This window comes from Polyergus mexicanus, unplaced genomic scaffold, assembly GCF_030449975.1.
Source record: "Polyergus mexicanus isolate NDT 795.1 unplaced genomic scaffold, iyPolMexi1.0 SCAF_20, whole genome shotgun sequence".
Lineage (NCBI taxonomy): Eukaryota > Metazoa > Arthropoda > Insecta > Hymenoptera > Formicidae > Polyergus > Polyergus mexicanus.
In genome coordinates, this window is record NW_027223340.1 from 5745386 (window position 1) to 5772678 (window position 27293).

A 27293-nucleotide genomic window follows, 5' to 3' on the forward strand; every position below is an offset into this window, starting at 1 on the left:
ATATATACAATATATATATATATATATATATATATATATATATATATATATATGAATGCGGTGCATGAAAATGAACCTTTCGTTTTCCTGAATTAAAAGATCCACATATCCTAGTTTATTAGTATATAGATATCCTAATGCATATTTTAATTAATTAGAACTTGGAGAGAATTTCGAAGAAATTTAAAATCAAATAAATGGTACGTTTCTCCCCGACGAGCGCTATATTACGGATCGATGAGAATTTGAAAAATCCACACCAATGTTTGAAATTGCCGCCTTTTATCGGCACGATTTCCCCTGTCGTCCGACAGGGAGCGCTAGGTGTATCGCGTAGGTGTTTCTCGCGCGGCGCGAGAAACGCGCTGGTACTAGTCCGCTAGTGTGCTAGTTGCTAGTTGCTAGTGCGCGCAGCAAGCCGACATCGTCAAGATGGCAGTCGGTGCACGGGACTGATAGCTCGCGGTATGGATTTTGCCGCGTGATTCTTGACGCCGCAGTGATCCCCGTCCGTCTCCGTGAGGAAGAAGAAGAAAAAAAGGAGGGACGGCACAGTGCGGTTATACCGGGTAACGCAAACCGCAAATGGTGTCGCGTCGCGTAAGCTCGGCCGATCGAACGCGGTAATGAGGAAAAATATCACAGCGGAGCAGCGTGCGGTAACGGAGCCAGGGCCTCTACAATGGTGGATAACAGTTGTATTATCGAGGGAAACGTAAAATTTCGCGACGGCAAGAAGGTGAGTCTCCGAGGATCGTACCCCGCGTATCCGCCTGCGTTTCGCGTACGACGCACGTTCACCGAGCGCAGAAAAATCGCGCGCTCTCTCCATTTTCATTCTCACATCCCTCGCGAACTCGCGATAATGCACGCGACCGTGTACCTTTGCGATTTCGCGAATCTTATCCGCGACGCCTTTCCGACAGGCGTGTGTCGCTGCGCCTGTCTCGCTCGTTTGGCGAATTTCATACGCGTGCTCTCACGCGACGCTTGTCGACGAGAATCACCTGACTCCTCTCGCTCGCGATAAAAATTATGTAACGATTACGGGGGCGGTTTATAGCGTGTATATGTGCACTTTGCGCGACGCCGGTGGCTCGTTTATATAAGTCCGCGTTTACATAGAATGCTCCTGAGAAGATGCGCAACCCCTTCGAGCTGTCGCATCTAATTTTTGGCAAAACGATATACGGATATGAGATACGAGATTTAAATTCAACAATTGTTTAATAACATCTGTGTTTTTGCGATTATTTATCTAAAAATAAAAAGCATAAAATTTGTTACACAAATATATCTTCTCTATCTTGTTTTTATACATTTTATATACATATATAGTATATTAAAGATTGCGTTTATTAGTTAAAGCTGAAATTTTATTATATCATAAATTTTTATATGCAGATATGTTAAATATTTGAAAGTAGATATTAAACAATATTCATAAAAACTAAACGAAAAGATTATTACAGAAAATATTTCTAATAATATTTTTATTTTATGCGTATCCAATTTTTTATATACATATATATATATTTTTATAATAAATGATTCTTGTCTTACTATTTTATAAAGATGTTTTTTTAATGATAATATATAAATAATTCTTGTGACATTTGTAATTTTATATTGTATATTATCAGTACGCAGATACAATATTTATCGTGTCTGTTATCATATATTTTTTTTTATATTTATACTGATAGCGTGATTTTGTTTCTTTTATCATTGCGAGAGAAAGTTAAGAATTATAACATTATCTTTCCTCTACTAATATTTTATATATATATATATAAAAATTATATTTAAAAATATTATAATATGTACATATAAATCTTAATAATTATCATTATTTATATACTAACTTAATAATTTTTATTATTTATACGTATATTGGTACTACAATTTATCTCTTGATATATTTAACGTAAATGAAATCATATATTTGAAATGGGAGAGATCTGATTATACATCTAAAAAATGAAAATCTAATTTGGAAAAACCACATTATTGTAGCGAGGTTGGCGGGATTACATTATTTAAGGACGTGCTAGGGAAGTAGTTAATCCAAGTCTATAAAAAGAGAGTAGTAGAATTAAGGTATTTAAAAAGAGCCCTCGTTTACTTTTATGTCACGTTTCGTAAGGTGAGCCATATAATTTCGTTATTAATTTTTATCACGATTATTCTTAACAAAAAATATATATATATAAAACAATGTATCTTACGAGCATAATTTATTTTACAGTGGAAGTCAAGATGGTGCGTTATGCGAAAATTATCGCCAGTAGCAGGTAAAGTAAAATTTTTTTATTCTTAAACGCAGTTGCAAGCAATAGCCTTATTGTTTTGTCATCCGTTTATCTTTAAGCGGGTTATAATAATAATTTGTCATTACTGACAATTAGATTAGATTGTATCAATGGCGTGACATGTAAAAAATCTGCATTATTTTATCGCATTTATATTATATTATATATTATCGGAGCGAGGGAGGGAGAAAGGGAAGGGGGATAGCAAGATAATAAACAGGAAATACTATATATTCTTGAAGCTCCTACTTTTTGCTTCCGTTATCATGTTGATACGGATGGTATCTGGCAATTTGCATAATAAATTCTGTGCTTCGTATCTATTTGCAAACTATGTAGTACATTCCTATTTTTGCAAGATACTTTTTGTGATTTTATAATTAAGAAAATATGGAATTTATTGTGTGCGGAGGAAATTTTGTTCTAGCTTGTTACGAGCTAATATATTCATAAAAATGGAACACCAACAACTATCTTTTGCAAGGATATGCAAAATTGGCTTAAAAACATCGTTATAACGAAAAATGACTCTAGTAATTGATTCTCGTTTTCACGCATATCATACAATAATATTATTACAAAATATGCTTTTAATAAGCTATATGTATATATATATATATATATTTTTTTTTTCGATCGAATAAAATTCGATCGCACGTAATCAAAAAGGTTGTTAATTAGCAATTTAATACAGTCGAGATATCGTTCATATAATTGTTTAATATCCATTTTGTTCAAAATGAATTATAGCGATCGGGACGTTACAGTTACAGTCTGCATTCCATGTGTTACAAATTGCTGGAATTTGTAGCCGAAAAGTTAATTATTTCCATTTCTCTCTGTCCCTTTAAAGGGACCCTTCCTACTTGTTATCAGTACAAAAGAGTCTCTCCCTTTAGATCTACCTAGGGTGGCAGCTGCCACATCTGTTACAGATTGGTTGCTTGAAGCAACAAAAAATTTCCAAGAACAGCTTTGCTCCTGGCAATAACCATTAATACGTGATCCCTATAACTTATTTTAGAACCAAGGATCTCAGCGTTTTATAAATTTTTCTTAGGTAGCAGTTAACGAAGAGAAAGTAAATGCGGTATATGTGATGCAAAACTTATTTCTGTATATCGGGGGAACGTGTGTTGCGTTTATCATAAATTAATATGTACCAGGAAATAATATGTGAAACAAAACGTATAAGAATACCTTTTGTTTATATTTATATGTATTAATAAAATATCAAGCATTCACGTTATTTCGCGTACGTACATTACGGCATAAAAAAATAATCTTCTCTAATTTATGAAAAATAAAGTTAGCAAGAAATTGCAAGCATTATATAATACAATATTACTATGTATTATATATCTTAAAAATATTAAACATATAAGAAAGGCATTAAAATTTTTGAAAATCATATTTTTCAATCTTTATGTATCTTTTCTTTAAAAACCATTGGTTTTATTGTTATCATTTTTCAAAAATCTGATCAGAAATAAATAAACTATGATTTTTGATATAAAGAAATCATAATTTTATCAAAGGTTAAGAACATACAGAATTGTTTTAAAAATTGACTTATAAATAAAATAATCTTAAAAAGAGCTTACATAACAAAAAGCACTGCTAAAAAAAGATAGCCAAACATATGTGGAAAAAAAAAATATATATATATATATATATATATATATATATATATATATATATATATATATTCGGGTATGTTAAAACCCAGAGCTGAAAAAAAGGAAAATAAAGATAGTTTTGCCCTACAACTGCACTTGTACTCTGAAAATATATATGAAATAAACGAATATTTTTTTAATTTTATTAACAGATTGCTTGCATTTACAATTGTATGGAGATAGTAAGGATCGTTACAAGCAAGGCCAAACGAAAGCGTCTTTGAGCTTACAACATTTTCTGGGAGTGGAGAGCGGTTTTACGCTTGACAAAGAATCCAATACAATCGCTATAATTTGCCAGGATGTGACAGTCGTTCTCGCGTTCGACACGCGAGAGCGATTGATACAGTGGCAGGTTAAGATCTCGAACAACTTGGGCGAAGGTAAATTGCACGCAAAGTACATTAGCAAGAAAGAGAGAGAGAGAGAGAGAGAGAGAGAGAGAGAGAGAGAGAGAGAGAAGAGAGGGAAGCATATATTATAGTTATGCAGTATCCTATGCGAAGAGTTCTCTAGAATGCATAAAGTACAAGTTTGAAAAAGTTAATCGTACCTCGTATATTTAACTTGCCAACTTTGCCCAGCAGATCAGCAATTCTTGATACTCATCTCTTCGGTACCGTCAAAGGCGAAGTTCACTAATGGGCCGGCGCACTTGCACATTCAGGATCGTCGTTTCTGCATCACCGTCGGCGTGCATCCACGGCTTGTCGGTATATGGGAGATCGCGCATCTCCGACGGTACGGTGTGATCGAGGGTAGATTTTGCTTCGAAGGCGGCTCTAGATGCGGTCGAGGCGAAGGACTACACGTTCTGATAACCGACCAGGGAGACGACATAGTCAAGACGCTGCAATTGGCGGCCGAGGGAAAGCTCACGACGAAAAAACGATCGCCGCTCGGTAGAGAACAATCGATGACGCAAGACAGCCCGGGACGGCGTCAGTGTTCCCGCGCAGAGACTAGAGCCAGCGATTTCTTCCCCTCGACCGCTTTGTATTCGACATCTACGTACGAAGAGCGATGCGACAGCTGTAAGAACGAGAATTCGCCGTATTGGTCGTCCGCGGAGAGCAGACAACAGACAGCGGAGCTCGATGGCGATTATAGTTGTAGGGACACGATGTCGATATCAGAACTGCCCGATCAGCAGCCTAGCGGTGAGTGGCGCAGCTGTTCGCTCACTCGTCAAGGCGCGACTGGTCTGGAGAGATGCGCCAGTTGTATCAGCAAGCTCGGCACTGTCTCAAAATCGTCCACCTTGATCACAGCCACTATGAGTGGCATAAGCAGTCCAGCTGCCAGTACAGTGAACAATCTAGGATCTCACTTGCAACCTCGTACTTTCGATCGACTCTCGCTATCTTCTTACAGTAGTAGTAGTCATGACAGTGATTACTCTGGCTCGCAACAGATCGAATGCCAGTGTGCACAATCGAAAACCGCCCAGTCTCAGACGGCACAGCAGACGACGGCTCGTCGAATGTCACCGAGCCCGAGCGCGCTGCCACCGAGACCGCCGAAACCGTCCCAACCGCCATCACTACCGATAGCCAATCAATCCGTCACTGCCAAGAAACCTAAGAAACCGCCGATGCCATTGCCAACCGAGCAACAGCAGACCTGTGTACACGCATTAAAACCCCAACAAACTCAACAGTCTCAGCAACAATCGCAGCAGCTCATGATTCGCAGCGCCACAGGACCTTATGAGAACTACGACATTCCGAAAACAATTTTAGGTCATCATATGCTGCTAGAGCAAGGTCCCCAACCGGAACAGCATTATGACACACCGAGAAAAATCAAAGAGTGTCTTACATTGCCGAAAATTTACCCCAATTACGACACGCCTCAGGTGCCGCAGGCTGTAGTTCTGCAAGGATGCGGATGTCCCGCAAAACTCACAGTTCAGTCGCCCAGGTCTTCGGGATGTCCTTGTCATAATGTTATGAGCTGGGCCGGCTTCGTCCTGCCTTATTGTCGACGCGGCGCGGGAATCGAGCCCACCGGCGTCACGGTGCATCCGGTGAAACTCTCGGGTGAAGGCAAGATGCCAGTAGTGAACGCCAGTGGGGAAGTTGCTATTTACGCAACCGCTAAAAGAGTAAATAAAATTGAATTGACCGACGAGAAAACTACCGTGGAAAGCTGCGGCTGTGTCACGACAAGTAAATCGAACAATTATGAAAACATTGAGCCGATAATAGACATGCAACCAGAATCGAAGGAGGCGAATTATGTGAACATAGATTTTACGCAATCGCTCGAACATTACGAAAACAGTAAAGATATATTAACGAAGAGTAGCATCTCGCAGGAAGAGATTGAGAAATTCGCGGATCAATTGAAGGAACCGGCACCCGAAATGCCAGCAAGCGAGAGCGTTTCCAAGGTTTGCGAAAAGTGCGGTCACGCAAAGGAAAGGGAAAACGATTATTTGGTTATGGATCCGGACAAGCACACTCCGAAGAAACCATTCTCCAGCTATTTACCAATGCAACCGATTCATAATGCTTGTTCCAAAGAGATCTTGTCCAGGCTCTGCAGTGGCATCAAAAGTTCCAGCAATCCGACATTATCGGGATCCACTTTACTCGAAGCGAATAAGAAGCGTTCCGACTCAGAGTATCGTGTGCCAGGTTCAGCGATGTTATCCAGTCCGTATCTCAGGCGTCGTTATTTGGACACGGGTAATGTCACAGAGTCCAGCGGTAGCGGCATAAATATACTTCTCAGGAAACGATCTTACTCCGCCGAGTCCGCGCATTATCTGGACGACGAGAGTCACACATTTCCGTCCACGCTTACCATCCATAAGTGTTCGAGCGAAGCGGACAAAAATTCTCTGATAACCGGTGAGCCACATAACCCGTACGTAAACTCCGAGAGCAAGATCAGCAGTAGCGATCACGAGAACGGGCAGACCTTGGTCGGTGTCGCGTCTCAGCCGTCGTTTATCAAGATCCGACGCTCGTCATCCGTACCATCCAAGACCGGTCACAACAGAGACTCGTCGAGTAGCAACGATTCCGGCGTCTCCACTGGCTCCTTGAGTCACCGAACGGCGGAATTTATCGAGTATGAGTTATCGTTAACGGGACCCGCCATTTCGGTGATAAAGCAGAATATGTTGTCGCAAGTTTGTCGCAAGAGTCCACCGCCCACATGTTACCACAGCAGCCTGCCGAGGAAATCCAAGTCCAGCGATCCTCTTCGTGAAATCTCCTTTCAATTTCAAAAGATCAAAATACCGACGAAATCTTCGTCCGCGGAAGCTGACATACCTACGTGTTTGCCGAAAACCACGAAGGGTTTCAACAGTCCCGGTGAAGTCTCGAATACACCCTATATCGATTCTCGAAGTACCAGTAGTGGTACTTCCGACATGTCGGATTATATTGAAACCTTATCGCTATCGTCACATTCTTCATCCGACACGCCCGACAGTCTAAGGTAATATTTTGCATAATTACAAGTATTTTGTAATGCAACAAGTATTGTAGAAACTTATTTTTCCCTTTTCACCTCTTGATTTATATGATTATCAAGAGATACAAATTACATGGAACACTCTTCAAACTTATGTACAATATTTTAAATTATTAAAACAATTTTTTTATAACTGAATTACTATGAATTTTTTAATAAAATTTTAATTAATTGGACGTAAAAATACGTTATCGTTTTTTGATTTAAAATATTTTGATAATTAAATTGTGGAACAAAGAATCAAATGTTTTATCTATTTATAATCTTACTGTCCAATTTGTTTGAATATTTTAATTGTATAGACAGCTTGTTTCATAAAGAACTATCGTCTTAATTCAATTTCTATTTGTAACTACATAAATTAATTCTTATAAACCAATTGTATATTTTTTTATCTATGTAATTTGTAATTGATACGAAAATATATCATATATATACAGATTAGGAGGCAGAGCAGTAGCAACCACTCTACGACCTCGTAGTGGGAAGGAATACTATAAAATTGATCGAAGTGTCTTGGTAGAGCAGGGACGAATTCTCACAACGGCATCTGCTAATTATGCAAATATCACTCCAGTGTTAGAAAAAAGCGAGTCACCATCACCTGGTTACATGAGCAGCTCACCGTTCGAGCAACCACAACCTATTCGTGAACACTTTCTGTTTCCTGAAGTAAGTATTACAATGTTATAAAATGAGAGATGGTAATAAATTGAATTTTGTGAATCATTTTGTGTATAACATCGAACTCTAAAACGGTAAAGCTTTTTTGATGCGTACATGAAGCAATAATTTACAATCAAAAATATAATCTTACTTATACTTGTGTGACATTTTTATGGGCAATAATTACATCATATTTTTTCTTATTGCAGGAAGCTTGAATGTAATATTGTTTGGGGAAAAAAAAGAGTTAAAAACTTGAAGTTCCTAGGAATTCCAAACAAAATGAATAAGAATGGGTATTTCAATGGTGGAAATTATAATTGGGGCATTGTGACTATTTACACTATACGCGGATATCTGGGATTACTTTCGAACTATCTATATATAATCATTCGCCACATGCCAATATCATAGTATAACATGCCAAATGACTGTATTAAATAACAATCAAAAAATTATAATTCTAAGAACACGAAAGCACTCTTTAATCAAATTAAAGGTTTCTTTTATTGATGTTTTCGTAAAAGTCTTCCTCTAAAAAGCACAATCAAAAAAAAAAAAAAAAAAAAAAAAAAAAAAAAAAAAAAAAAAATATATATATATAAATCTAGGTACTAGCGTATAGTCGAAATAATGTCAGTAATCAAACACAATTCCTACAACGACTCAAACAATTTCTAAAATATGCTCAATAAGAAACTAATAGTTTGTATAGTAAAAATCCTGCCCTAGGATGTAAAAGATATGCATTGTATACTTTATATGAGTATATCGTTTTTTAAATACTTTCTTATTTTGTATGAGTATACTTCTATATAGACTATTGTACAGTCATCTTCGAAAAAATTGAATGAGATTAATAACTTTTAGAGATTTCACGTCAGAGTTCTTGAAATTTTATGGATCGATCAATATGATATCAGTGCATATATAATACAACAGAGTTGTAAGACTTCGAATCAAATAGTTTTAGCTTATCTCTTCTATATCTCTTTTAAAATACAACATGTAAAAACATTAAAAACGCTAGTTTGTATTTCATCTTAGACTTGAGAAACGCTAGAGAGAAACATATGAAATTGTATATTAAATAGGAAAGTAGAGTGGCTCTAATGTAACAAGTTTACAAAGTATTGAAACCATCGCAATTATAGTTGATTATCATATGCTATAAAGTTTTGAAAACTCGTCTCATTTAGAAGAGATACCATTAAACAACATTTGTTTGCACTGGTTGAAATATTATCTATCCATATTCTGTACAACCAAAAAATGCACTGAACATAATCAGTCGCATAGCATTCACAGGGTTTTCACATTTACAAGTTACTTTTTAAAGATTAAGATAAAATGTTACAGCCTTTAAATGGTCTTCTTTCTAGTGAGACACACATGGTAAATACCATAGTCTCTGGGCAATCAAAGACGGCACTATATATATATATATATATATATATATATAGATTAAAAACTATTTCTAAGTAAAATTTACAACCTGAGTGTAAAGATCTAGTTCGACATTTGTCATATAATGAACTTTTCCAATTTTCTTTTTTGTTTACAACATGTATCTTTTAAAATCATTTAGGTCTTACATCTTTATTACTTTTTACTAGATCACTCGAATATCTTGATATCATAAATTAAAGTAAGATGCAAATAACGCCATCTTTTTTTTTACATTCATACGATTATTTTAATTTCATTTATTGTTGCATTGTACTTAAAATAATTCGTATACTTAATTATTTAATTGTGATTATGGTACGTGCTTTATATATTTTTACAAAGCCTTTACCAAAAATATTTATTTCTATTTTGGTGGTACATGTCTCACTATTTATATTAGATACGATTAGATAAAGTATCAAATTGAATAATATATATTTACAATAATTATATTAAATCTAAAGCTATATTTTATATTATTTTTAGTATTATTTTTTACAAATATAAATATGCAAATTATACATGAGCATATTTATAATATTTTGTGCTTCTTCCATATTCTCATTTCTTTTACCTCTCTTTACTCTTCTCTTATCATGAGAAGAGATTACAAATTTATGAGAAGGAATATTATTCATATAACATTGCACGTACAGTGAATATATCATGCTGAGGAAGTTAGCATTAATAGTGATATTAAACGCAATAATAAAAACTTAGAGTTATACATTTATAAGAGAGATCGATCTAGATTATTTCCTACTGAGATATATAATTAATACATACACAGAATTCTGTTCTATATTTATCGTGCTATATATTTCTGGCAAATAATCAAATTAATATTTCTAATTAAAAAATCATGAAAAAGATATTGTGGCTATCAATGAAAATTTATAAACATTGCAGGACAATACATATTGTAGGATGAGTTATGGATTTCATCAACATTAGTAACTTTGTGTCACAATATGAAAGTATTTTACTAGAAAAGTTCCGTGATTTTAATTTTTTTAGATTAGATGATTGTAAAAACTTTTTTTTCAGTATAGCATTAAAATTGTCTTGCGCTGCTTTATTCTCATCTTATCGTATCTTATCTATGTTATATTATCCTTTAATTAAACATGGATTTATCTCTATTAGGCCAAATCTAATACTGTTTTATACAAGAAGTATCTTCTAGATTCTATCTCCTTATGTTTTATGTATCATATGTGTGTATACATTCTATTATAAAAACATTAAATCCATACAAGTCTATTGCAATATGTATTAATTTAAATCGAAGACATAGTGTTCTTTTACAATGTATAGATACGTACATTCAATGATTTTTATATAAAATTATAAAAGTATTAAAGCGTAGTATTATTACAAGACTGAGAAATAGTGGATGTAACGAATAGTAAGAAATATCCGCAGCGCTAGAATGTATAATTTATATATGTACAGATCTAAGCAAAACTTGAAATCAATTCTGTGTAAAGTGTTTAGTTTTTCTGTCTAACTAAGCATTCCTCAAGAAAAATATTCAATATTCCCCATAATACCAATACATGCAAACGAAGATATTCTTTTGTTCTTGCTTAAAGTGTATAGGAATTATAGTTTAACATTTACATCAAATAGACAGTAGAAGCCTTAATGAAATACTGTATACAAAAATGATTTATAGAAAGTGATACACATTGAAGACACATTGAATTTCGCGACGAAGTTTACGTATATATATCGTTTATTAGATATTTTACGCAGGTATAATAGAAACAATATTTATATTCCTCTTTATCTGAATTTTACGGCCTCGAATTCATAGATTGTAATACCTTCAAAACATTTATTCATGAGATAAAGCTGTCATTATACCCTATGATTTGCATGTATGCGTTGTATGCGCGCGTACATATATGAACATACGCGATAATGAAGGCGAAAATGTGTGCATCTTGGGTATGAGAATGTGTTGAATGCGAATTTGCTTGCATATGTAAATTTATTGAGTGACTCTATGTTTCTCTCTCTCTCTCTCTCTCTCTTTTTAAATTTTTTTTATAGATTTGTTATGTCAAATATGCATTTTCATACATCGACACTCTGTAGAAAATCTGTAGAGAAGAAAAAGAAAGAGAGAATAATGAGATAAGTTCAAAATCATATTATTAAATTTAATGATCAGATAAATTTTTTCCGTTTTTAATATCGTATGTACGAAGTAGGAAGTCACTCGTATAAACACATGCTAGTCAAGAATTAAGTATGATATATTGTAGTCATGATATATTTTTACTGCAAAGGAATTATATATATTATTATAGCCTAAAAATTAAGCACATGTTCATTGATTTATTTTATTTTTGAAATTGTCTTCTAATTCGATAAAATTATGGACGATATATTCGTTAATATATAGGAAAAATTTAATCATATTTTTTAACTCGATATGTAATTTTATGGCCAAACATACTGTAATAAGAGCAAATTAAATGATAAATAAGTATCACATATCTCCATTCATAAACAAATTTTTATTATTTTATTCACTTTTATCTCACAGTATCTATATTCACTCATAACTTTTCATATTATAACTGTGCAACATTTTTACTATTTAGTCGTCACGCTTTGAGAATTATTTAAAGTTATTTTGGGAGAATAAGTGTATGTCGAATATATTTATAAAGTTAAATACATGTGCTAGCTTTTAAGCTACGAGAAACCATATCTAAGAATTTATTAATGATATACATTGATTAATAAAAAAATGAATATATACATATATTATATATATTAACTAGAAATAAGTTTTCAAAGGGTATTACCAGTGCACTATTCAGAATCGATGTACATAGTTTTGGTGTAGCCTTAGTATATATTAAATCTTTTATTTTTTGTGATTCGAAAATGATGTCATAAAAACGAATTTCAATTGTACATAACACTTATCATGGTGAAATGCGCTCAAAATATGTCTCTAAATACTTTTATATTAAAATAATAGCGATTCAATTACATTCTGTGAGTATATTTTATAATAATATGCATTTAAAATCTGATTTATATAGCATATATTTCCGAAATTATCAGTGATACAGAGATAATTTGTCGTATTTTTAATTTTATTATTTACCTATTATGTTACATACTATTTCATTATATTTGTTACGTGAATACCAGAAAATAAGACTGGCTATTTTTTATCTCTTGCACTATCAGATATGAAAATAGCTATTTTGAGAAATGCATAACTGATGATCCATTAAATAAATTATTCAAAGTTGGATCATTGATGATATCGCTTTTCATATTTGATAAAAGTCATCTTTATACATCATTTATATTAACTGGTCTCATTTAGCGTGCAGTAATGTGTACTTGTAATTAGAAAAATGCATTAAAGATAATAGAATCACATGTCCGGAAAAGTAAACTAGATCTATTTCCTTTGACAATCTGTTATATGAAATAATAAAATTCTCTTCGTGTTGTAATAACATGATGGAATTGTCAAAGTGCTGGCGCTTTCGCACTACGACTACTTGTACGTCAGTTTAATGAAAAAAGAAATATATAAGATAATATTTAGAGAAATTTTACATAAATTAAGAGAGAAGTCGTCCGTCAAAGAATAATTTTTTTCCTCTCTACAGGATTTGAGAAAAGTGTATACTAATAGCACACACGCAAAATTTTATTCTTAGAATAAATTATCGATAATTTTTCATACATATATCTTTGAATTATATAAATTCCTTTTAAAAATTTTATCTAAGGCTTGTTTATATATAGATTTATGCCCGATTATATATATATTATAAATTAATGTGGAAAATACAATAGTATTTCGAAAATAAAAATCAATAATTTTATTTAAATTGTGATCTTTTTTTTAATAAAAATATAATTAAAATAATAATCTATCATTAAGTTGATTTATTACTTCTAAATGAATCAAAATCATAATTTATATAAAGAAATTTGTTTTGAAAAACAAGTCGAATTTTTTTTTGTTTTTTTTTTAATTGTTAACTGCTATTTGTATACACTTTTTGTATAATTTATGAACAAAAACATCCATGATATAATATGTAAAACAGGCACAATATGTATTCTAAAACGCTTTCAAATAACTTTAACTCTGTTACGAGAGATTGAAAAGTATATACAGATTTTCTTTATTTTCTGAAATTAATGTAATGAAATTATCACACTCTCTCTCTAGGCCATCCCGCAAGATCGTAAGAAAAGTAAAATATAATAATAAGTAATGACTAATGGAGCTTAAATATCAGATTGTAGAATGCATTTTATGAAAAGGATAAAATTATTTACTCCAAATTTTTGTAATTATGATAAGAAGATAAGTAGGAAGATGAAGGAAATTAATTAAATTATTATAGTACGCTATAAAAATAAATTATAACTCATACACACAGTTCGTAGTAGCTGAAGTCATTAATTTATTAAGAAAGTAGAAAAAAATAAAGAATTTGAAAAATACTTTTGCATTTTACTTTTCCAAACCAAATCCGCTTATATAAGAATAATATCTTGGTCTTAAAAGCTTATATATTATTAATGAAATTATATTCATATTATATCTAATTATATGAGAAAACTTATGCATAATAATATGTCTGTATTAAAATTATAAAGACATTAAAATAGATATCCTTATCAAATATTTCAAAGAAATATTCTAGTATATATATTTAACAATAGAAATATGTGAATGTGCTATAATAGTGACATAAAGAAATTATATATGAAAGAAATATTTTTTATAAAATTTGAAAACTAAATTGTGTAAAGGCGAAATTGTAAAGAACTAATTTCTCTATTCTAATACCCCCTAATACCTCCTATACCCTATTATAATGAAGGAAAGAAGAAGTATATGCTGTATATTTATATGAAATGTATTAGCTATATAAATAGAAGTTTTATTAATCAAATACTTAACAAGACTTCTTTTTGGTTTATTAATGATATAGCATATAACATATTAAAGCATGTTCACAATAATATTGACAATTGTTAATAATTCATAGGTCCGATTTTTATTTCTTTCGTATTTAACTATATTTTTATTACAGATATACTTCACAAAAATACAATTTTGTATATTTCTTATTTTTATAGGAGTAATATAAGTAATAAAAATATTGTTTCACAAATATATTCGATTCCATATGTATGTTCATTAGTATAACTTGAATATTTTCTTTTTTTTTTTGAAATTAATAAGCTTTTTTTGTCATCACAGTTTACTTCTCTTCTAATGCAGGATACATAATGCTTGAAATAAGACAATTTATGTGAATAATTGGAAGAAAAGTCATGCGATCTCGCAGAAAAAATATAAGTTCATTAATAAAAATGAAAGAACGTGAAATAAAAAAAATATATATATACATATATAAAACGAATAACATGTGTTACATTCTCTTAATAAATCATTTTCCTTCATATACAGAAACAAAATATAACAGTGCGTAAACTTTTGCTATATGTATATATATATATATAATCATATTTCTATTTACTTTCTGGCACAAAAATTAATTTGTAATTTTATATATCTTTACAAAAATAAATAGCAATACTTTTAAGCAGATTAAAAAGAGAAAATCGCATTACCTCTACACACATTTTGATCCTTTAACTATTCATATAATCTTCGGTCAAGCTAATTTGCTTATTTTCGTACACACTAGTTTTCATGTCGTTGCTTTTTCTCTTCGTCTCTCTCTCCCTTCTTATTGTATATGTAAAGATACAATTTATAACAATATTTTTCTAAATTGTAAGTTTCTCATATATGAAAATTTTCTAAAACAGTGAATGCATTTTCGTTTGCATAAAAATAGATTTATAACGAGAATTTGGAGCACAAAAATTAGACTGCAAAAAAGATTTTTATATCTTGAACATGTGAAAATATACGCGCGTTAATAACATTGGTGTTCTAAATCGTCGTTAGTTCATGTCGTTCTTTTTTTTTCGTATCTTCTATTATCTATAAACTTAACCGAACTATAAGCCGTCGCTAGTTATAGTTGTGCCAAAAAAAATCATATTATCGAAATGTAATGTTTATATGAAATATAACGTCTACAAATATAACGTCTACATATATAGTGCAATATATGTGTATTGTGTAATATAAAAAAATAATATCAATAATATTTTCTTCAGAGAAATATAAATTGTGTTTTCTTCAGATTTTCGACACTTTTACGGGATTTTATAGTATATCACGTAATATACCAATAATAAATGCTATGTTAAAAATCAAAATACTGCAAATCCTGGTTTTTGTTTCTATGTAGCTCACAATTTTACATCTGTAAATATTTGTATATGACAGAAACGAAAAAAATAATCATAAGAGAGATAATCTTAAATATAATACAAATTAAATCCCATTTGGTTAAACAATTGTCACTGTCAAAAAACTTATTGTAAATTTACTATAAACTCTGATCACTATACTATACAACAGCATATTACATAATAAAATACTAATATAATCAGATATACACAATTGAAACTTTTTAATCCATATTTCTATTTATCCACAATATATTCTGAGAGTGCTTTATGCTAATTTTTTAATAAATTCAATGGCACTTGTATATTGTAAAGTTATAAATAAATAATATATGTATAAATATATATATATATATATATATATATATATATATATATATATATATATATATATATAGACACATATACATATACACATACACACGCATACATAACAATATATACAAAATATATTAAAAAAGATATAAATGAAACTATTCTTTCCTTTAAAAAAAAAAAAAAAAAAAAAAAAACTTTTTGTAAGGGTTTAAATCATAAAGTAAAATATTCTTTTCGTAATGATTCCTTTAACATAAAAAAAAAAAAAAAAAAAAATAAAATAAAAAATAAAAAATGTTGATCGTTAAGAATTTTATTAAATCGTAAATTTTTAACGCGAAAAGATGAATCCAATAATAATATAACCGTATGCCTTTTTAAAGATATTTTGTATATACAAGTGTGTATATAATGCCTTTGAAACTTTGTACATCATTATATATCATTAACAACCCTCTTTGGCTTAAAAATATTTTTCGACCATGTGTGTTTAAAAGCTCAATTATGAATTATTAAAATATCCAATAACGAATTTATGTCTACTTTATGCAACCTAAAATTTTTTCTTTTCTCTCTATAACTTACTTAAGTTTCATTGAAACATATCGCGCTTTATATTTCTTTAAACTTAATTTATAAATATATTAATAAAACAGGCAACAGTAGCAGCAAGAAAATTAAAAACAATTATTTAAATGCTCTATTATGCTCTGGATGCATTTAGGTCTCTTCATTATAAGAGGCTCCAATAAAAATATCAGAGGTTCACATTTTTATAAAAATGCAAAATAGATTTTCTCCTTTTTTAAACTTATAGTTTAATGGAACCTTTTCTGTTATGTAAAAGGATGCTTTCCTCGGCGGAAATGTAGCATGTGTTTGATTAAAATTAAAATGCAAATTTTACCTATTTAGAGTCTCATTAAAATCATTTGTGTCTGAAATATTTGTGCATATAGAAAATGTTTTTGTACAAAAAAATCATAACTTATATCTGTAAAAACCCGAAAATACTTATTAATATATATATTTTCTCTCAAATCTTGAAAGGATTCCAATAAACCATACATTTGAAAAGCAGAGATATGATATACTTTGCATCGTTCCAAAAATATTCATCATAATGGGATACTCTGGATGTATTATATTAAAAAGAAATATAGTCATAATTTGAGATCTATGAATTGAACTAAATATATGTTCAGGCAGCTAGTGTTTTGTAAATAAAATAATTTAATGTATTAATATTAAATAACTTTCTTTTTAAAAGTATTATGATTGATTTGTATAGAAATGATCTTTTTATTGAATCATGCATTTATTCTCTTCTTTTAATTAATCTTTCTCATAAATAATAAATTTTAAAAATAAAAGGTTAACATAAATAATGATATCGTTAACTTAAATAATGATTAACAATAGCAACTATACTGAAACGGATGCATGAAAATAATAATATACATCAGATCTTTATAACTGAGGATCACATGTATCAATTTTGATTAAAATTAAAAATTATGTAAATTATGTAAATATTTATTTACTAATCTATTTTATTATATATTTTATTACTTCTCAAATCTCAAATCATAACTATACCTTTCCAGATTTTTCATAGATTATATTTATGCAGACTAGATTCTAGGCGCTCGCTACTAGAATAAATCTTCATTTAGTAATATTTTATTCTAAGATCTAGAATAACTCATTTTCTTAATAACAACCATTTTTAATGCTATTAATAATTAGAAATTATATAACCTTACTATGTTAAAGGCCAATATTATTAAATATGTATCTCTGAAGTAACATATAAATAAAATATCTCCCTCTTACTTTTTTTATTCTATAATTTTAAATCGCAGAATCTAAAAAACAGTCTTCCTCGAAATAAGCGTACATGTTGTTTCTTCATAATTTGATTCAGCAAATAATAAAAAATACTAAAAAAATCAATATAATATTATCTTATCTCATATATAAGTACATAGGACCATTTTACGGGCAATTAATTTTGTATTAAGCCTAAATATTCTTAATAAAAAGCATCTCTTATCGCCAATTGATATTTCACAAAGCTATTTATATAAGTAATTACGTACATTAAATTTAAAGCTAAAAAGAATATTAGATAAAATATTGACTTTCAAAAGAAAAAAAATCCTCTTCTTTTTATAATATAATTCTAAATATTATCAATCGGATAGAAAACATTTTGTTATATAAATTGAGAATAAAATAAGAATTTACAGATACTTGCATTACATTAAGCGAATAATGCAAATTATTGTATAGAAAAGGCACAATGCAGAAAAATTACCATGTTACTCAATGAATTATAAAGATATACCCTGTTTATAGAGCGTTAATTAAAAACAATGACAATAACTGATACGCTAATATAATTAGCAAGTATATAAAGTTATTATACAATGCAAACTTAATTTCGTTAATGCCAATATCCAATTAAGGTTTGTATACATTCTCAAAAACAATTCTTATATAGCTACGACTTTCCAAATAATTTTATTATTTGCAAGATTTGTGATTTCTCTCTCTCTCTCTCTCTCTTGAAATCTCTTATTCCAGAATCAGAATTATCAATGATGTTCTATGTTAAGATATGTGATTTTAGATTTGAAAGAATGGTAGTATACAACGATACAATTTCAAAAATAAATAAAAATACATATTAATATCGTATAAATAATATCTATTTGCAATAATAATAAATAGCTTATAACAGATATTGAACATTATGAGATTATCTATTTACTTGCAATAATGTTATATTTGAGATGCTGAAAAATTAATCACGTAAAATTAGATTTATATTCAATTATAAATTTCGCAAAGAAACTTCAAAGCAGTTATATGGTATGGTATATTACCCCGAATCAATTTAGGTTTGTTGTAAATGAATTTGGAAATCTGCATATAAAAATTAACATACAGTTGTTAAATGCAATCATAAAAGAGTTATATAGAAATTATATGAGAGATAGATAACAGAAAGAATAATACCGTTTTATAGTTTCTTCATTAACAGGTGAATAGGATATCTTTCTCTTCTTGGTGTTCCGCTTGTGCTACTCTGTGCTATTACATTCTTTGTTTGAGAGTGTAATAACATCCTACATAATTTGTCGACCTCCTCGTCACTCGAGCTAAATCTACTTAAATGTCTGTCGCTAGCAGAACTTCGAATATCGTCACAATTCTCGACGTCGAATCTAAATCGCGATTCCATGAGTACGGGGCTGGATGCTCTGGTAGCGGGTGCGGTTCTGCTGCGAGACTCGACATTTCTCAATGGGATTTTGCTAAGACCTTGATTATGGTTTACGTCCAATGTTGAAAAGTATCCTTTTATAGCTCGATGTACCGTTGTATGATCTTCTAGACTGTGACGTTTCACGTTTTGCTTCGTTTCTTTAGAATCGGATAGCTTCAAACTAAAATTTGTGGAATGACGTTTCGTGCGATCTAGCACGCATTTGGAATTAGCAAATCTCAATTTGTCCTTATCGAGTATCAAAGAATTTCTCTTAAATTTTTCGTCCACAGATCTCTCTTGGCTAGCATCCCATCCAAACCTAGTTCTTCCGTACGGCGCCGAATATCTTTTAGTTTTAGACGATTGCTGGTCGCTCAGATTTTCCTTCAACATGTTACGTTGTCGCAAACCTTCTTCGTAATCTATCGAAGTTGGTGTACTTCTCATTGACGGATCATCATTCTCACTTGTCCTACGTTTCATGCAATCTTCGTATTCAACAGAGGAATGTCTCTTGAACTTGGCTTTATCGAAGTTCACACTGTTTCGTCTAGGTCGAACCGCGCTGTTGTTTGGTCGTCTCCTCGTGGCGATAAAGTCTTGCAAATGCGGGATTTTAGATGCACTCGGGGAAGCGGAGAATTGCGCGGGTATTCTGATACCAGCGTCCACTAAGAATTCATCGTCCGACTGCATCACGGGTATTTCTGGCATGGAGCTAAAAGCCCAACAGGAATTATAGTGAGCCGCGTCCGTGAGAGCTCTCAGACCGGCAAAGTTCGGCGCTCTGTTCTTGTCGCCGATATTAGTAGAAAATTCATGCGAGTAATCCCGCCCCGTTAGTAGGGAATGCTGTTGCAACTCTTGCTTATTATCTTCTCTTACAAGCGGCAGAAGGAAAGGTTTTGATGAAGCAAAGGTGGAAGAGTTATTATATTCGCTTGCTTGGATCGATTGTTCTCGAAACTTTGCGCGATCGTTGTCGGTATCGTAATACGAACCGTATTGAGAAGCATCACTATTTTTATACTCTTGCTCGCACGTATCCGGCAATTGCAAAAGAGCCTGGAATACAGCCAACTTGGAGCAGCTACATTGCAGCTTTGGCGTGATATAATCATTAGATGATTCGTTTTCAAAGTTAAGATGTGACGTATTAGTATGCGAATTGAAATATCCTACTCTTTCCCAAGGATGTGTGTGTGTTAGTAGAATTCTGTTAGAAATATAAAGCAGGCATAACTTACAATTAAAATTTTTTCTATAAGGCTAATGTTAATAGAATGCTACTCTTTCTATCTTAAAACATATATGTTAATGAAATATTATTTATATAATAAATAAAGTGTAAAACTAGATAAATTTTTGGCCATCTGTAAAATTTGTTATATATAATTGTAAATTGTTTCAATATGAATGCACATATAAATAATTATGTCATTTTTTTGTATCCTTTGGAATAGTTTCTTTTTTCATGTTAAATTTTGCTTACCTTGTTTTTAAGCTTTCAACTGTTTGACGCGATGATGCAGCTCCATCTGCAAGACATTAAATTTTAGTTAAAACAAGTTAAAATAAGAATTATTACTATTAGTTTTGTTATCAATCTTTTTTCTTGTTCAATTAATTTCGAAATAATGTTTTAGCTAAAATTCGTTTAATCTAGTTGCTCCCTTTAATAGTTAACACAAAACAAAGATTTGTACTTTAAAAAATAGCTTGGGCTTGCAACACAGATGACAGGATTACTTGGACACAGATTTCCGCTTCTCAATTTCTGTTATCATTAAATAATATAAGTTGCTTACATTTCATTAATAACAACTTTGTTTCGTAAGATGCTTCATTATTCACCACTGGACGCTCACCTTTTGACTGCCTGAAACATATTGGATACATATTGACTAATAAATAATAATATGCAATAAAATAAGTTAAGATAATATATAATAATATAATTTCTGACAAACACAGATATATTATTTTATTATCTTATTTAATAAACTAGTATATTCAAAATTTGAACTTACAATCCTCTTGTAGAAATATCACTTCCTGTTCTTGTCCAACCTAAAAAAATATAATGTTATATTTTATCAATATATTAACTTTTAACATAAAAATTTATTTCTTGTTAATGTAATTAATTAATAATATCTTTATTACTTTATAAGATTTTAATCGCTTTTAAACATTAAAAAAAATTGTCTATTATATATATATATATATATGTGTGTATGTGTGTGTGTGTGTGTGTGTGTGTAGAATAAAACAAAGTGTGTATATATGTGTATGTCATTAAAACTAAAAATATATATTTTACAATAAAGCAAAAAAAAAAAAAAATGTATGGTTAATAATGCATTTTTAAAGTTACATATATATAATGTATATATATACAATTATATATGTAATTTGTATATATACACACAAATAAATATCTAAACTCTAAATAATATTTAATCAATAAAGATAATAAATATATTAATGAATATTTATATCAATACCTTTCTTTACTATACTTCCAGTCGCTGACTTTCCTGCACCTATACCTGACAACTTTTTTTCCTCTTCCAACTTTTTGGCATCTTCTATATCTTGTTTGGTAAGCTTCGTTGTTAACTAAACAAAAAATTGTATGCAAAAAATATATACATACATACATATATATATGTGTGATTTGCACATTTGCTAAATTACTTACAGTCTGGCCTTCATATTTGACATCCATTTCGTCTAATTTTTGCGTGACACTTTTTAACATAAATAGCACATCTTTATCCTTTTCATTATTAACTAAATGCCTCACAATCGACTCTAATGATGTCAATAATTTTTTATCGATTGGTATCCACAGCTGATTCTTTAATTGTGGCAGTAAAGATACTACTTTCATTCTTATGTTAGCTATTGGATCTTCGGCCAGACTCAATAAGACATTGAAAAAGTGTTCCTTAAAATAAACGGAAGAAAAGATTTCCAACGCTTCGATCATCATACGAACAAACATCATTCTCACATAACAATCAGGATTATTGGCTATATCCGTAAAGATTCTATTACGCAATTCCGCTCTTTGTATAGGTTTCATGTTGTATCGTAGAAGGACAAGAAAAAGTGTTCCTGCGGCGAGACGTACCGGTATCGGTCGCTAAAATTTTGGAATTAAAACTGTTTATTAAATCTATAATGTTTTAAGTAACAACAAAATGTTATGGACTCACTGCATGCAAAATTCTGGAGAAAGCCATTGGCACGAAGTACGAGTATATAAAATCACTGGGAAAACATTTAGGTAAAATCTCTAGCTGCGCATGCATTAACGACGCCAATCTCCAATTGTATGTACTCGCGACTTTGGCCTCACACTTCAATAAGGCTTTACCTATTTCCATCAGGCTAGAATCCTATAATAGATAATACAATAATTTAAGATAACAACAAACAAATTATCTTGAATCACAAACCGTTATAAAATTTAATTACCACTCTATCTGTTCCAACAGTTTGATTTTCAGCTAAAGTTTCTAATGTCAATCCTAAATGAGGAATTAAGCCTTGAAGCACTTCCTCCGAATCATCTTTCAATAATTTTATTAAATTTCGCCTTATCCGTGCACTTTTTGATCCTAAAACCTTCGTCACCTATAAATTATTACTTTACTGTATATATACAATATTGCTATGATAATCTAATGAACATAACATACTTAATCTTACTTCGTGAATTCCACATGCAACAGTCCTCCGAACCATATAATAATGATCATTTGTCAATGCATCAAATGTCGTAAGTAACGCATTTACATCTTCTGAAGAGCTTGATATAAAAATAAACATTGCAGGCAAATTAAATGCACAATGTCTTCTGCATTCAACGTATCTTTCATCTTGTGTAGGATTGCTACTAATCTACAAAATTTAGATAAAATATGATATGTTACAATCAAATGTCAATACTTTTTCGAATCAATTTACATAAGACATAATAATTTATAAAAATACGTTTATTTATGATTTATATATATTTGCACAATACAAGTATATGCCTATATTATTTACTATACAATACACTATTATTTATAGAGTAACTATGTATTATATATAAAACGTTTATTTAATAAGAATTCCATGTATGATTTATAAAATATATATACTCACAAATGTAAATTGCGGTTTCTCTTTCTTTAATGATGGTATTCCCATCTGTGCAAGTTGTTGAAAATACTTTAAGAACCATGTTTTCTCTGATGTTGATAAGCATTCTAAAATTATTATTTCGATTATATTTAAGTAGATATCAATTAAGTCCTGCTTAAATATTATTATTTAAACACGCACTGTCGCCAACATATATAAATGCAAAAATAATTTCTCTTACTTTCTAGGCAAAGTACAAGCTTTCCCAACTCTTGAGCTATTATGCATATCACATTATCTTCTGATTTAGCTGCATTTTCACATAATTTTTTTACAAGTGGTGCTATTATATTTTTTATTGTATCTATAAACAATTTGTATTTTAGTTAATTTTTGTTGTTTACTGTGTCAAGGGATATTTCTTTCTTTCATGTAATTTATTCTTTAAAATTTGAAATAGCTCTTTTTAAAATATTGTTTACAAAACTCACCTTCCTGAAGATGAGGTAGTAAATACACTATTGTCTGTACAGAGGCGTATCTTACATTGCTTTCTTCGTCACTTGCTAATTCTACTAAAGACGGTAGTAAAGCAGGTTTCACAGACTCAGCACCAAGACCCTCCGCAACGAAACGTAATTGCAAACAAATATTAGCGCGCACGTCGCTATTTACATCCTGACAGAGAGAATGTACCGTTGGTAAAACTTCCTTTTGTATCCTGACAACAATTTTAACGGTTAAATAATGGGATGTTTATTTATCAAATAGAAAATATAAACAATAAATTATAAATTATTTAAACAATGAAATGTAAATCTTTAGTTAGTACTTTTTTTTATAATATACAAGAATGTAATAATAGGCGATTATTTGATAAATATGATTTAAATTAACTCCACTAATGACACTCGAATAACTGATATATACATTTATGTAGATACTGTAGAAAATAATGTTAAAAATAGATTATTTTATTTAAAAATTTTGTATCAATTTTTTTATACCAATTTATTATACATGCTACAATTATGAAAATTAGTTATATTCAAATATATAAATAAATAAATATACTCACATAGCAGAATCAAATCGTGTACAAATCTTTCCCAATAATCTGCTGCACGTTATCCTGGAGTAGATAGGTTGTGACAACTGTCCTTTACTTATAGTCAATGGAAGAATCTATAAGAGAGTATTCTTGTTATCATCCATCCAAAAAAATGGGTGCTACTTTATTACATTTAAATAATAATTTAATGTTTCAACAATTCAATTACAGCGCTTCCTTCTTAATTCTCTATTTAAAAACTATTTGCATAATTGTATTTTACTTTACTGTTTTATGCATTATTTTTTTTATAAAATTGTTTGCTGACATAAGTATATTTTATATACATTAAATAAATTGAAAACATGTATATTTTTCCTCATCTACTTAAATGTAATTAAATATATTTGATTTCTAAAGATTGCCTTTACAAACCTGTGCTCTTACAACTTCTACCGGCAGTAACTCTATCACATCCAGTAAGGTCTCCAACCATGCATGACAGATAACTTTAACATTGACACATAAAATCAAAGCAAATTAGAATAAAATATAAATACGAAGATAATATTTAATATTTTTAACTCTAAAATTTTGCATTCTATAAAAATAACAATTATTGCTATTTTAGTTAATTAACAATTAGATATATGTTTACCTGGATCACGACTCTCCAGAGAATTTAATATACTTTGAAGGAATGTCTGACTAAAAACATTATGACTGACAAGCTTTTGCTCTAAAATTGTTTTAAACGTAGATGATGCCGCTATGTGAAACTCGGTTGATGCAGTAGCCAGAGACTGCTGCATTTTAGGTACCACTCGAGACATACATGATTGCGTGTCGGTAGCTAAAAGATTTGGTAGACTTTGTATAACGCTAAGTTTTTGGATCTCTTCTCCCTTCCTAAAAAAAATTTCCATATTTTCTCAAAAGATATAAATCAAAATGATGAAAGATACTTCTTGTAATATTTCATTTGTTTTCAATTTAAATGAGAAATTATATAAAACATGCTATTCCCTTAAATATACAGTAGTAATATCGTAGTAATGATGTAACGATCATAGATATGTTGTTTCCAGTTCTGAATTTTTTCACTTTAAAAAAATAAGAAATATTTTGTAGAAAAAAAGATGAACAACAGCGTTTCACACAAATTGTATTTTCTACACATGTAAAAAAAGAGATTAAGGCTTATAACAGATAAATTTACATTTTATAACATCCATTTAACTATAATTTAATTGATGAATAAGAAACAGAAAATCACTTAAAATCACTTAATAACGAGATATAATTTTGTGAATTCATCTAAAGCAAATATTTATATGAGATATCGAAAGTTTTAAGAAATGTGATCTATTATATTTTATTCTTAAATATCACCTATATTATATTTTCATTAATTTATTAATTATCTAGTATATTTTCTATTTTTGTAAGTATAATAAAGTATTAATATACTATTAAACTTGTTGTATATTGCAAAGTATAGATTACATTTAAAAAACGAAATAGCTTTACACGAAAAGCGATCGGTTAACCTAAAAATCTTGGGGTCTGTAAACCTCTTACAATCCTGGCATATCGTTCCTGGCGTGTTACGATACTCGCACGGGGAAATGCCTCGTTCCCTTAGTCATCTCTTTAAAGGACTATAATTAGCGCGCTTTACTATGACAGGACAGCACGTTCCTTAAACGCGCGTTATTTTTAGAAGTGCACGAGCACGAGCGCGCGCGCGCGCACGCATGGAATATGAGATAAGGATGACAGACACGACTAACAATAAGGATGAACCTACGATTGATTTACGCGTATAAGGCTTTCGTTGCGACAGAAAGACCGTATCATATACTACCGCCAATTACTATACTTACGGATCGGACGCGATCTCGTACAGGGCTTCATCTTCCTCTTGCAACATTTTCGAGGCGCATCTTCTTATTCATCGATGTCGCAATCAGCGTACGCGCGGAGGGATCAATTGTGGTAAGTTTCCTCTACGTAGACACTACACGCGCTCCCATGACATGCGAGGAACGCGACACGACATACGAGAATACGACTGACAGCTGACAGCTAGACTAGCTGGACGCGAGTGAGCGACTTAATTGTAAGCGAAGCGAGGCAGCCTCTCTGCTCTCTGCCCTCTGCCTCTCTCTCCGTCCGCGATTTCCACGCTATCGATTGTATCTGATTTGCCGTCGATGTCACACGAACGCGCCCGAATCACGCCGAGTCGACACGAACGCGGCCCACATACTGGGTGTTGAAAAGATACGTCGTGATGCATCGCGCGACATAAATACATCATGTATGTGACGTATGTACGTTCTATGTATGTATAATACGCCGAGGGCGTCGTCGTTGCGTAATTCCCGGTGTGAACAAAAGATATGATTTAACGATCGCGTCATCCTGCAATCCGATGCGACGCATCGGGAAAAAAAATCCATCGGCACAAGCGGATTATTCACAATATCACACTTTGCGAAAATCTGTCCGAGAATGCCTCGATTAGCAAAATGCGATTTTGAAATAATTCAACACGTAGAAAAAGTATTCGA

The 27293-nt window shown here is 30.9% G+C and overlaps 2 protein-coding genes across 6 annotated transcripts; one reads left to right on the forward strand and one right to left on the reverse strand.

Moving 5' to 3' along the window:
- The first annotated feature begins 396 nt into the window (after positions 1-396).
- LOC138941759 (uncharacterized) lies at positions 397-8696 on the forward strand. The gene is made up of 6 exons (XM_070311646.1): positions 397-739; positions 2249-2294; positions 4144-4374; positions 4579-7447; positions 7924-8155; positions 8359-8696. Exons 1-6 carry the CDS (start codon positions 683-685, stop codon positions 8365-8367), a joined length of 3444 nt encoding a protein of 1147 aa, XP_070167747.1. The 5' UTR covers positions 397-682; the 3' UTR covers positions 8368-8696.
- An 8999-nt stretch (positions 8697-17695) lies between these two features.
- Positions 17696-26883, reverse strand: LOC138941748 (serine/threonine-protein phosphatase 4 regulatory subunit 4). Of its 5 annotated transcripts, none has more exons than XM_070311632.1 (17): positions 26604-26883; positions 25376-25626; positions 25153-25226; positions 24745-24851; positions 24158-24387; positions 23908-24030; positions 23688-23791; positions 23247-23438; positions 23013-23171; positions 22751-22933; positions 22231-22677; positions 22034-22148; positions 21557-21596; positions 21335-21405; positions 21019-21064; positions 19274-20742; positions 17696-18192 (listed from the first exon to the last, which is right to left on the reverse strand). In XM_070311632.1, exons 1-16 carry the CDS (start codon positions 26648-26650, stop codon positions 19278-19280), a joined length of 3654 nt encoding a protein of 1217 aa, XP_070167733.1. In that variant the 5' UTR covers positions 26651-26883; the 3' UTR covers positions 17696-18192; positions 19274-19277. The 5 variants fall into 5 exon arrangements, with proteins under 5 accessions (XP_070167733.1, XP_070167732.1, XP_070167731.1 ...); XM_070311631.1 differs by lacking the exon at positions 17696-18192 and adding an exon at positions 18560-19180; XM_070311630.1 differs by lacking the exon at positions 17696-18192 and having other exon boundaries at positions 18560-20742.
- Positions 26884-27293: the final 410 nt, after the last annotated feature.